General features: G+C 35.1%; 1 protein-coding gene across 1 annotated transcript in view; it reads left to right on the top strand.

The window, feature by feature from the left end:
• The window catches only part of ARMC8 (armadillo repeat containing 8), a 111,542-nt gene that overhangs the window by 56,410 nt on the left and 41,202 nt on the right, over positions 1-13,930 (top strand). The window contains exons 7-12 of the mRNA XM_026018505.2: positions 2,666-2,746; positions 5,115-5,190; positions 5,284-5,374; positions 7,004-7,064; positions 9,101-9,301; positions 12,408-12,503. Coding sequence (XP_025874290.2) covers positions 2,666-2,746; positions 5,115-5,190; positions 5,284-5,374; positions 7,004-7,064; positions 9,101-9,301; positions 12,408-12,503 — 606 coding nt within the window. The remainder of the gene's footprint in view (positions 1-2,665; positions 2,747-5,114; positions 5,191-5,283; positions 5,375-7,003; positions 7,065-9,100; positions 9,302-12,407; positions 12,504-13,930) is intronic.

Raw genomic sequence — 13,930 nt, forward strand, 5'->3', positions numbered from 1 at the left:
TTCCCACTTCCCACCCTATGGATGTTGTCTCATTAGCCCAGGTCCATGTGTGTTAATTTGGAGAGACCTAAGAGAGACTTGACAAGAATCAAATGATAGCTCCTTCTCTAGTTGGTTAAGCCATCAACAATTCAATTCTTTATTACTGTTTTTACACCATCCTGTGTACAACCACAGAGAGGAAGAAGGGCGTCCTTTTTAGTAATTATTTCCTACAGTCTCTGGAGCACAGAAATTGAGAGATTAAAAACTACAGTATCTTGTAAGCAGAGGGAACAGTTACGTTAAATGAGTTGCATTGTCCTTGATCTTTTTTTATAATATAACTTGATTAACACAGATATTCCATAAGTGACCTACCTCTTAAAAATATGCATGCACCTGGATATTAATTGATGTTTTTAAGAGTAAAAGACTGTAAACAATCTAATTGTCTAACAGTCGGGTACTAAAGTATGGTTTACCTGCACAGTGGAATAAGGCCAAAAAAGAAATAAGAAAGCTCTTTATGTACTAATATGAATGATTTCTGGGAAGTAGTATAAAGGAAGTAAAAGCTTTAGAACAATATGTATAGTACATGTATAGTACATATAGCACATACATAGGTAGTATTCTACCTTTAGTGTTAAAATAGGGGAAAGGATATACTTACGTATTTGTATGTAATGGCTTGAAAAATGTAAAAACAATCTGTTAGTATTAGGTCACCTCAAAGCAGAGGAACAGGTTGGCTAAATACAGAGAATGGAATGAGCTGTGAGGTGCAAGGGTGAAGGCAACACCCTGTCTACTTAGCTATTCTGCTAAACACTGCCAGTATTTAAATTAGGATGTTAAAATTCATATGGAAGGCAAAAAACCTTAGTATGCTAATAATATTGTCAGCCTAGGGTAATTTAGGTTTATCTTCACAATTTATTCTAGTTACCTACTTGTTACTAGGTAAGAAAAAAATGGGTCAGATTCTTAGGAGAGCCTTTTCCTAGATTCCCCATTATAGGCTACACCACTGTCTTTATATTGAATAAGATGGAGACTCATGTTTTAAATGAGATTGTTGAAGTAAAGCATTTAGAACAGTGCCCAAGCACATAGCAAGTACCCAATAAGTAGTACCTATAATTATAATTGCAGATGCATGGATGAAGATGAGGTAGGAAGATAAAGAGCATACTTGCAGCCTGTACCCTGAGAATGTCAGTATCTTTAGTTGTTCTAAAAGCAACCCTGCATTATTCTGGACAGATACATATGGATAAATACATCAAGCAATACACACAGGGAATTTATCTTCATACTGTTCAGCAAAACATTGTTTTTAATAGTAAGACATTAGAAACTACCTAATATATGTAATGGGAGTTTGCCTGAGTAAAGTGTGGCATATTATGTATCAATTAAAAATCAGAAATTAGAAGTTAGTAATAGAAGTTGCTGAAGTGTTTTGTTTTTTAAAAAGAGCCTTTTTATAGAATATAAAGTGTTTAGGGAATTACTACCTATTAAATAGAATATGGCTGTTTTGTGATTCAGGACTAAGTATACTAATCTCCCCACTTGAAATGATGAATATTTGTGTCCAGGAAAGAATGACTATCTGCAAGATCTTTATTACTTGGCTAAATAGTGGGTTGGAAAAATTGATTTGAGAGATTTTTTCCTAGACTAGCAACTGGTTTTCTCTGTTGAGCCCAGATAGGTAGCCAGCTTTCAGTGCTGTATTTTTCTCTTCTGAATAACGATAAGCATGAAGTAGCATCCTTAACCTTGCTTTGATTTCATTATTTGAATGGTTATATGGTACATAAAATCAGTGCATAAGAGGGGCACTTGGCTGGCTCAGTTGGTAGAGCATGTGACTCTTGATCTCAGAATAGTAAGTTTGAGCCCCACATTGGGTTATAGTGATTATGTAAAAATTTTTTTAAAAAAATTAAAAACTAAATCAATGCATAAGAACTGTGGCAGTTTTGAAGCCTTGCTTTTAACCTTTACCTTCTGTCACTTTGAAGATCTTCAGCAAATTGCTTAGTAGAAAACAGTTGATGAGAAGTAACATCCTGAATTTTCCCATTTCTTTACCTTTCTACTCTAAGAAATGATAATTGAAAAAAGAGAAATGACATAGAAACAGAAACCAAAACACATTCACTTCTCTGTATGGAGTGTTGTGTTTTTCACCATCGTTAACTCAAACTTCCCTGATGTATTGAAGTAGTTTAAGCTCTGATCTACTTCTTGCACTTGAGTAATTTTAGTGTTTCTCTGACCAGTTCATCAGTCTGAAGTTGTAAGAATGACTACCACTGTCTCCAGTGGGCATAGTTTAAGCTTGTGCACATGAAATGCAGAATTCACAGTGGTTCTCTTCTTGTGACGGTGTCGTTTTTTTAAGAACTTCAAAGGGCCTGTGCCAGGATAGCTTCTGTACCCTCTTCATTATTTGGGGGTAAGGTAAGGATGCAGCAGTTCTACAGAACTGGGATGCCATAAGACATGGCAGCCCTTTGTCTACCCTGCTTTATTGGGATGGATTTATGCAAGAGAAGGGTAGGTGAGAATTCTACATTGTAGTGAATGAACTTTTCTCCATTTAAGTAACTATTTTGTTGGAATGAATCATTCATTACTCTTTTTAATGTTTTATTCTCTTTTCTTACAGGGTCCAGATCATCAAACTATTTTATTTAACCATGGTGCAGTTCAGAATATTGCTCACCTACTAACCTCAGTATCTTACAAAGTAAGATATTAAAAATTATGGCCAGATTTTTATATTTTATTTTTGGTTTCTAGAGTCCTGATCTAGAAGGAGGCCCACATGTTATGTTGGTTTGATAGATATTGTGATCAAGAATAACATTTTATCCACAAAATGTTGTGGGGTATTGTTTTATCTATAGAATCCTCTTTAAAAAAAATTTTAAAAGCTACCCTTGCCTTTCCACTTTTTTTTCAAAATATGGTTGTGGCTTGATTTGCTATTGGTTTTGAGTCTCTTCTGCTCTGATATCAGTGCCAAAGCTGTACATAGGGTGATGCTTTGAAATATCAGGAAATATTTTGATTTCATATTTGAAACCTGAACAGCCATAGTGACTCAGGGCATATACTCACATACACATTTAAAATGTGTTCTGTTTTGTATTTTGAATTAAAAAGTCAAAGGTTTTCAGACTTGCTAATTTCCTTCACTGTCTTTTATATATAGATAAACAGCGTCGCGATATATGATCAAGCATTATGTTAAAAATTTAGTCATTTTATTGTTGTCCAGCTAGCAAGTTATAACAGATAATGGGGCATTGTCCTTATTGTGTCAGATTATGGCTGGTATGCCAGGACTTTGACACAGAGCAGAGAGAGCCGTAGTCATTTTTGTCTTCTGTCCTCATGCACTGATTCTAATCTGCTCTGTGTTGCAGCCTGCTAATACCTATGTTTTCCTACTTCAGATATCCAAAGTTTGATCTTAGTGAAGCACTCACAAGGATGGGAATGGGGAATGGAGCCAGCTTGAAATTAGTCAGAGGGAGAGGAAAGAAATATATAGTGAGAGCTGCTTCCTCCACCCTGTACCACATGGAGGCTGAAACCAGTCAGCACTGGCACATCAAGAAACAATTGCTGGGGTGGCTATTTACTGTCCCTCCTCTTCTCCGTCCTCTAGCTTCATAAATTCTCTGTCTGCTCCCTCCTTTATCTTCTCCTCTCTCCCCCCTCCACTTATCTTCTGCACCAAGCTCCCTTATCTACTGTAACTGATAATAGGTTGTGGAAGGAAAAAGGTTTTGGTAACATTATTCTTTTGTCAAGGTTTGCTTCATTGTCAGAGTGTCATTGGCATATTTTAGGTTCCATATTTTAGGTGTGCACATGCTGGTGCTGCAGATCTTTGCTGAAATGCAGGACAGGGCTTCTTCACACTTCAGTTACCTATCCTGCCAGGCTTGAGTTCCACATAAGAGCATCATATGTAGACTCAGAGGATTAGATTGTCCGGTGAGAACTGAAGAGAAAGAATGAAAAATAACAGTTCTTATAGGAGCTCCTGCAAATTGTGAAATATATTGTATGTGGTTAAGAGTTTGGCCCTGTGGTGTGGTCCTAGACCAGTAATCTAGTTTTGAGGAATAGTAACACAATTCATAAGTGTTTTAAAAGTTAAATTAGGGGGCGCCTGGGTGGCCCAGTCGTTAAAGCATCTGACTCTTGGTTTTAGCTCGGGTTGTGGTTTTGGGGTCCTGGGATCAAGCCCTGTATCAGGCTCTATGGTCAGCACGGAGTCTGCTTGGGACTCCTCTCCCTCTGCCCCTCCCTCCTCTCTCTCTCTCTGAGAGATATTTAGTTTCTCAAATATTTTTTTGTTTTGTTTTAAGATTTATTTATTTGCTTATGAGAAAGAGAGAGAGAGAGAGAGAGAGGCAGAGACATAAGGCAGAGGGAGAAGCAGGCTCGCCACAGGGAGCCTGATGCAGGACTCAATCCTTGATCCCAGGATCACACCCTGAGCCAAAGGCAGACCTCAACCGCTGAGCCACCCTGGTGTCCCAAATAAATAAATCTTTAAAAAATAAAATAAAATTGGTTTAATAATAAAAATAAATTAGCTTAATCCTTTTCAGATTTTAACTTTGTTTCCTTCTGTTCCCTTTGCCACAACCCCATCTCACACAACTTTAAGAGTACACCTTCTTTTTTTTCTTGTTTTCCTTTTTTTGTCTTCAGTTCTCTTGTTTGTAGTTTGGGGAGAAGAAATGTCCCACTTGAAAGGTACTTGGTAATTAAGTGTTATTAAGCTCACTTTGACTTACCAACATTGTATTTGTACATTGTTCTTTTAAATTTGATTAGGAATTTATATAATTAAATTTTAGTTGCTGCTTCTTCCTGTTTTTTCTTTTCTTTTACTTCAAAATTAATTTTAACTTTTTATAATTAAGTTTAACTTACTGTACTCCAGATATTCAGGTGTTCCCTTGAGGCCTTTCTTTTTATACTTTAAGCAGATTTAAACAATTGTTTCTTCAGAAGAGTTTAGCTTCTGAGACATTAAAATTCATATTTGCAAAATCAAGATAAATGCATTTTTTGTTTATTTATTGTTACAGGTTCGAATGCAAGCACTGAAATGCTTCTCAGTTTTAGCTTTTGAAAATCCCCAGGTATCGATGACCCTGGTAAATGGTAGGCTGGAACTTTCAGTGGCACCTACATGATTTAATTTATGAACTTTGTAGATTTAAAGAATTCTTTAATTCTTGTTTCTTTTATTTTTAGTTTTGGTTGATGGAGAATTGTTACCACAAATTTTTGTGAAGATGTTACAGAGGGATAAGCCTATTGAGATGCAGCTGACATCAGCAAAATGGTAAAAGTCAAGACAATGTGGGAAGAACAACTGTGCTTTATCAATATGTTAGAGTATTTTTGGACAGCCTAATCAGCTCACTGCCAATCCTCATCTTTGGGATTTTGGAATTTGCAAGTCATGGGTTGTCTCACATTATCTTAAATGGGCATGAGATATCTTAAATGGGCATTAGTAGCATTCAGAGCATCAGCACTCATATAACAGCTAAGGCTATCCACAGAAAATTACTTTATTACATTCTCAATGTACTCTTTATGTTTCAGTTGAAATAATATAGAATTAGATTTAACTAACAAATTTATGCAAAGAATTGAGAAAATATAAAGATACAAAAATATGGAGTGAGAATTAGTTGAAGCTGATAACCAACGCATAATTTCAGAGAATGTGGCTTCCTCGTGTTTAGAAAAACAAAACATAAAATTCTCATAGAGATATGACCGTTTATAAGATAGTTAAATTCTTATTAATACAAGTCCTAGCTCATATGAACATTCTGCTCATATGAATACATTAATAGATGGGTTGAGCACCTGTTGTGTAAGGTTCTTTGCTAAATTGATGGTTCCAATATTTAAGAATTTGTGCCTCTCTAGTATCTTGGCAAGAATGAGGAATTTTCAGTGAATTACTCATGTACAATGAAATTTTTTTATATGAGTATATTGTATACTAGTTTGCTTTTTGTCTTCAAAACCTTTGTCAAAAAAAAAAAAACTTTGTTAAGTAAGATAAATGCTCTTGTGGAATTGTTTTTTTTTTAAAATGTGGTAACAAGTCTTAAGGTGATAACAGCTATAAACAATTCAGTCCTCTATAATCTAAGTAAAAAATGTATTGATTTTTTTAAAATAGCTTTCTGTAGAAGCCAGAATATGGAGTGTTTTAGATGTACTACCACCCTGCTCCCCTCCCCCTGCCCGCCCAGCTTACTAAAGAAATCTAATCCAAAAAGGAAATTCATTAAGTTTCTAAAGTGCTCAGTGTTCAGTAGCTACTTAGTTCAAAGCCAGATATAATTGTGAAGGCAAATTGTTATTCAGTTCAGTACAACCAAATCATTGACCAGTTGTCAAAGCCACTGCTGGCAAACTCTGAAGAATCATTAATTTCTTATGGCTATCTCTAAGTGTTAAATGTTAGATGCTTCTTCTGTGATACTTATATTACTCTTATTGTAGTTAGAATATCCCAGTTTAGCTTGATATAATCTTAGATACTTTGTGAACTTTATATTTTTATATTTTATATTTTAACTTTATATTTTTAACTTTTTCTCCCTTTTTATTATGGAAACTTTCTAACACAGAAACGTGTAGAAAAAAGTGTAAGGACCTCCAGTGTGCCTGGCACCTGGCTTCGGTTTATCCACTCATTAAGCCTTTATTTTTAAAAAACAATTTTATATGCATTTCTTAAAAATATCTGACTTTATTGTCTGTATATATCCATTAGTTGCTTTTGAGTAGTAAATTGGCAGAACCTCACATAAGGTAATGTGAAAAACCTCCCACAAGATGAAGAGTAGCTGTCTTTTTTTGCCCCATAAAATCCTAAAGGCAAGGAATTTTTCTTTTAAAGCTTTAAAACACAAGCAAAAACTTACTTTTTGCCATCTTATTCCAGTTTAACTTACATGTGTAGAGCTGGAGCAATTCGGACAGATGACAACTGTATTGTATTAAAGGTGAGCTAATTCTCTCTGAACACACATAAAAGTCACTAAGTCGTAAGTGTTGAATATAAATCTTGGTATTCCCATTTCTTTTTTTTCTATTTCTTTTTATACATTTACAACTATGGTATGTGTGCATAGCATAAAATGATATTAAAACATCATGCTTTTCTTTCTATTCTATATGAAATGCCATGTAGTTTTTAAAAAATTGGTTTTAGATGTGTTTTAAGAGTGAAAGTGAAATAGTTTTTTCCTTGTCACACCTTTTTCATTTTTATGGAAATTAGGAAGATATAGATGTTGTAAAAATATGTAAAATTCAAGTGAAATATAAAATATATTTTAATCCTTGAGTTTCATTAAGTTTGCAACATAGTTTTATAGGAAAGCAGTTCACTAGCTCTGTAGACAAAGACTTTATATCACCCTCATGGCAGATAATCAAAAGACATAATGAGAAAGAAAAAGATAATAACACATGAAAGCCATCAGTATTTATTGTGACATGTCAGAAGCAACTAGAACACAGAGAAACTCAGGTAAGAGACTGGCCTAAAAATTATAAGACCTGAATTTCACCACTGACTGGCTTGGTAACTTTGGGCACATCCCTTACTCTTCTAAAACAAAATAAATGTAAATACATTGACTATATATCATTTTATGAACCTGAGATCTCTCATTATCAGTGTACAAAATGAACCCAAGGATAAAAGAACATTTAAGACGAATACTTGCTGATAGTCTTTGGTGAAGCAAGTCAATTAATTTAATGAGATCTGAGGACCCTTCCCCCCTTAGTAAGCAACATTGTGTAGAGTTCTAAGGATTCCATGCAAGTAACCTTGGTTTATTTGCTCAACTGCTCTACCCCTCCTCTTCTCCCTAATTGGTAAACTAGGTTAATAGCATCTTCTTCACGTACTAGCTGTGAGCATTACACTCAACAATCCATGGATTTGTGGTATTAGTAAATGTTAGTAACTGTTCAAAAAAAATAAGAATAATAGGTTTTTCCTCTTGGAAGCCTAGGATTGTATTATAAAGCCTGCACTAGCCTGATAGAAAATCAGTAGTGAACAATAAAGTGCTAAACTTTATGATAAAGATATAATAGGAACTTAGAAAAGAGCAAAGTACAGTTGACTACGGTGTTGAGAAAGGCTTCCTATAATTATAACATTTCAGTTTCCATCTTTGTGTTATCCTTTTAATGTGGGTTCATTCATTTACTACATCCCATGTAGTAAATACATGGGATTTTTTTTTAATTGAGTACCTAATGTAGATAAATTACCAAGACCAGCACCAGGTTTTTTGAAGGACCTCAGAAGTAAAATTGGGCTAGTAGATATAGTCCTTACAGGGAGTAATTTGGAAAACCTAGGAATTACAATTGATGCATTTCACTTGCATTATAGGGAAACTCATGGAATCTGAGTAATGATAAGATCACTAAATTTTTAGTGGTATTTTGGTTTTGCAACTGTAGGTATTGATCACCCACCAAAAATAAAATTCATCTCAGTCCTATTATTCACTAAGGAAAAGATAGCGTACTTTTTCTATGGCACAGTTGTTCCTGATTAAACTGCTGGATGTCTTATCAGCTGGGGCTTTCTCAAAGCAGAAAGAAAAAAAGAAAAAATAAATAAATAAATTGCTGGATGTCTTTTAAGTAAATAAATACATAGATGAGGCAGAAACGTCAGACATGATTTATTAGGGAATTCTTAAATGTCTCTTATAAGGTTATACAGTAAAGTTTCAATTTTATCCGTGATAAAAGCCTGACTAATGATTTGTATTAATGTGCTTTTGATTGTGTAATTTAGTGTTTAGTGTGCCAGCACAAATGATTAATATACACTGAACTTTGTTTTTACATTCCAAAAAACCTTTCATTCTCTGAAAGTCTTTATTCAAACATTTGATCTCTAACATGCCTGCCAGTAAAAACCATTGAGTTGATTGAGTCACTATATGCTCTCCATCAACCTTTTGCCTTTACCACAAAGCAAATAATAAATTTCACTACCTTCCAGACACTGCCTTGTTTGGTTCGAATGTGCAGTAAGGAGAGATTACTAGAGGAGAGAGTTGAAGGAGCTGAGACACTCGCCTATCTGATTGAACCAGATGTTGAGCTACAGAGAATCGCTAGCATAACTGATCACCTCATTGCCATGCTTGCTGATTATTTCAAGTATCCCAGCTCAGTGAGTGCCATCACTGATATTAAAAGGGTATGTTCTGTTTTCCTTTTCAGCAGCTCAAGAAAGGAATTTTTTAAGATTTTTTTCTTACTGCTCACAACTTTGAACCAATAGATAGAGTTCAGAGCCCTTTTAAATGAAGGAATCTTTTCTGTTTGTGATAACATAGATGATGTTTTATAGGTTTTTGAATCCAGTTTGTTTCACGTAATTATCAGAAATTTTTCACTAAGCAGGTAACCAGGAAGGAAGAAAATTACATCCCTAATTCCCAACTAAGATCCAAAAATAGTGGGGTCTCTAAGCTGGGTATTGTCATTATAGCAATATCATCTAATCCTGTTGAAGTTCCCAGAATCCTCTCTTGCTATATTCTCATTCTTTAGGTTAAGGGTCATCTTGTGAGTGGCCTTATTTGACTTTCCACCACTGTCTTTCTCTTTCGCTATATTTTCTAACTTTTGTCTTCTTCTCTTTCCTTGCTTCAGTTTTATACTGTACTTTGGGCCTGCTAGTGTCCACTAAAGTACTATATAAGCTCTAGTTTGAGAGCATCAAGAACCAAACTGCTTTTCTCAAACTTTTTCTCAAACTGTAAGTTCCTTAGACTAGTTAGATATTTCTTTTGATTTTATTCTTCTCAGCCTGTTAGTCATATCCAGTTCTCTAAGAGTAAGAGAACAATATTCAATTAGAGAAAGTTTATTTAAGGAGGTCATGGTAGAGAGAGCATTGCCTTCTAATTAGTAAGTGGTACTGTTTCATGAACGTGACTATATTTTTAATGCCAGTGGTCCCAATGGTAATTTTTTTTTTTTTAACTTTCCTTTTGACCTCTCCCATGTCCTTGAGTTCCCAAAAACTTCATTTGGCAGGCAACTGTTCATTTGGCTTTTAACACTGAAAATAAAAGGAACTCTTAATGGTTTATCTTTTTTCTTAGAAAGGGCCCAAAGTAACCTTCACTGTTACTGCTGTTAGTAATGTACACCATATATTAAAATTAATGCCTGCTCTTCCTTCAGTAGTATTGTTCTTCCAGTATAGGTAATAGATTACTTTGAACCATCTACCTAGTCTGTTTTCCCTCTGGCCACTTGCACACATTGACACAGTATGTCACTGGTGTAAAGATACATGAGTAAGTCCTAACTGGCCTCATATACACCCTCAGTTGACCATTCTAGCAAGGCAAATAGGACACTTTGATGGACAGGAGAGTGAGAAAACATAAGAACTTGTAGCTTATACCTGTATAAATCATTCATTCATTCATTCATTCATTTTTAAAGATTTTATTTATTTATTCATGAGAGAGAGAGAGAGAGGAACAGACACAGGCAGAGTAAGAAGCAGGCTCCATGCAGGGAGCCTGACATGGGACTCGATCCCAGGTCTCCAGGATCACACCCTGGGCTGAAGGCGGCACTAAACCGCTGAGCCACCTGGGCTGCCCTGTGTAAATCATTTAACTAGTGTATAGAAAATTATCCCTATGTTGGGGTTTTTCCCAATTTTATTTTCATCACAGTAAAACTAGAATAATAATAATCTTTTAAATGATCTTTTATACCATACCTGAATATTTGTTTTGTCATCTTTATTTTTGATGTTTGATTATATAATGGTTTCTGACCATAAAAATACTGATACTAGACCCATTGTAAGAAATTCTTACACAGTCATAAATGTGTGATTTTCATTATATATTTAATCCAAATCTGTATTCTAATGTATGTTATGATTATGACTAGAAAGTACGTAAGACTTTAAGGATATAGATATTTTAGAACTTATACATCAAAATGAATGTTGGGTATTGGAGTTCCTCCCATAATCCGGCAGTGCCTGCTGTGATCAAAATATTTTTGAAACTACTGTTGTTTTTTGAGTTTTTTTGTTTGTTTGTTTGAATACTTTGAGAGAGAGAGAAGGAAAGGGAGCATGAGAGGGGAGAGGCAGAAGGAGAAGGGAGAAGCAGACTCCCCAGTGAACAGGGAGCCAGATGTGGGCCTCAATCCCAGAGCCCCAGATCATGACCTGAGCCAAAGGCAGATACTTAACTGACTGAGCCACCCAGGCACCCCTGTTGTTATTATTTGTTACCATAAATGATGTTACCTAGCTGAATTTATTTCCCCATTTTCACACACTACAGTGACAATTAATAAAACTCTTAGTTGATGAATTTAGGGCCTTCTAGCTAATATGCCATTTAGCTCTTTAGGAAGTTTCAAAAGAGTCTCAGAATGTTGTAAACAACATTTAACATCACTGCATAAAAGGGAACCTTTCCAAGGCACCTCATTTGGAGTGGTAGTCATTCCAGTGAATTACTTACAGAATTATTTACATTATTAATATATGCCTTATACATTTACTGATTTGTATTTAGTCATTGAAAATGTCATGAGAATATGCTTCTATTTCATTTTTGAGGTAGTTTAGTGATAATTAGATACACAGAAGAACTGATAACCTAGTTAATTATGCATATGGAAAGATAGCATTAATTGTTTCATACCAGTAAGTAACCTTAAACTTATCAAAGAAACCTCCGAACATAAGCCTCAGATAATTGTAATAGATAACATGGTAATGATTACCATGGTCTGTTGTTTATTAAGAATTTTCACAAAGGTTTTCCTCTTTCTAAAATCTTGTTAAATGCTGAAATTGGCCTAACATTGCTCTTGGTGTTAAGAAAACCTCCTAGGGACCCTGTTACAGCGGTATTCATGTTATCAGCTGTAGCCTGTGGCTAGACAGACCTGAGTGCCTACTTTTTGAGGACAGCATTTCAAAGAGCTGGTGCAAGCAAGCAGTGCCGCTAAAGCTACCATCTAAGAACATTGAATTTTTAAGGGTCAGTTATTCACAAAGATTTTTCATGCACCAGTGTCAAATGTTGTGGCGTCCACTTTTAGACAGAAGCAGACCGCATGCATTCCAGATCATGCTGATGCAAACACAGCAAGGTCTTAGTCATATGTGAGCAGAACCCAAAAATAAGCAGCGATTCAGTGAGAGCACTAATATCTTAATAGTTAATTTTTTTAAAAAAATTTTAACTCAATTTTATTGGAAATTAGATGTGTGGACTGAGTTGCAGTATACCTTTTTTTCCCTCCCATAGCTTGATCATGACTTAAAACATGCTCATGAACTCCGCCAGGCTGCATTCAAGCTCTATGCCTCTCTAGGAGCAAATGATGAAGACATCCGGAAGAAGGTGAGTCTGGGAGAGGGGCGTCCCCCAGTCCTGACAGCCAGCAGGCAGGGAGTGACGTCAACCTGAAAGTCGTGGTGAAGAGCACTAACAGTGACTGTTTGAATATAATAAAACAGAGTGACTAAAGGCATAATTGAAGAATGAATGGGACCCGGATTTGGGGGGTTGTTTGTTTTTAGAATATAGAGTGGCATGGCCGTGCTGGAATGAAAAATAACTGGCGTGCTTTTTTCTGTCATTAATATGAATTATTATGTTGCACATTTTTGCATGTGTTCTGATAAAAATCAATTCTAGCACTGTGAAGCTTCAGACACCTTGAAAGATCTAACACTAGAATTGTAAATGTTATTTATGAAAATACTTTCCAATGCCATTGAGAAATTCAAACCTTTATTGTATATTGTTCTTTGATATGTGGCTTAGTTATGTTTTGATTTTTTTTTTGCTCTGTGCAAGTTTGATGTGAATAAAATCTTTGTGGAATAATGATTTTATGTTTAGTGAGTGGTCATCTGAATTTTCCAGTTCCCAAAAAATGTATCACTGGTCTAGCACCTTATGTTACTACAGCCTAGTCTAACACTGAACTCATGTTCTTTATTGAATAGTTCTAAGCAGGGACTAAAATAGAGTGGTAAGCTCTGACGTGGCTGCCTCCACAAACCCCAAATGGCTGGTGTTTACCACTCAAAAAAATATATCATCTAATAAATTTTACACATGGCTTTTAGGAACCTCAGTAAATTAATCCACATGTTCTGTCTTGATGAATTGTAGAAGAAAGAGCAAATTGGGCATTATTTACTGAAACATGGCAATTTATATCTTTCATCTATAGCCCTGTGAGGAAAATCCAGAAGTATTGGGAATTTACCATGATTCAGAGAAGTACTTCGGGCTTATAGAGAGAGAAGTATGAAAAAACTGTAGGTTTATTGAAATAAATTGAAAAGGAGCCATTATTGAAGAAAACTGAGATAATAGATTAGATGTTTGAGTAGCTTTGATTTAAAAATCAGTGCAAAAAACTCAGCTAAACTGAATGTTTTCCATGTACCTCAATTTAATTCAGTTAACAAGATGTTTTTGACTTGAAGTGTTTAGTAAATATCTATGAAAATCCTTTTTGACACTTCTGAGCTTTCATTTGTAATCTGTTACTTCAAGGCAAACATACTAATGATCTGACATTCCCTGTGTATAAGCATGATTTCTGGATGTTGATGCTGATATGTTTCATTCAGTTTAGGTACATGGTCTATTGCAAGGGAAGAGGCTTTTATGGCGACTCATATAGATAAAACATTTTTTAAAAATTTGACATGGACTGTATAACTTAAATACATAATGATTTGGTTTTGGATGGTTATCAGGCCCATTGGAAAGAGAAGTATTTTACCTATTCTTTTAGCTCCAGAAGGCTG

Source organism: Vulpes vulpes, chromosome 11 (genome assembly GCF_048418805.1).
Source record: "Vulpes vulpes isolate BD-2025 chromosome 11, VulVul3, whole genome shotgun sequence".
NCBI classification, from domain to species: Eukaryota; Metazoa; Chordata; class Mammalia; order Carnivora; family Canidae; genus Vulpes; species Vulpes vulpes.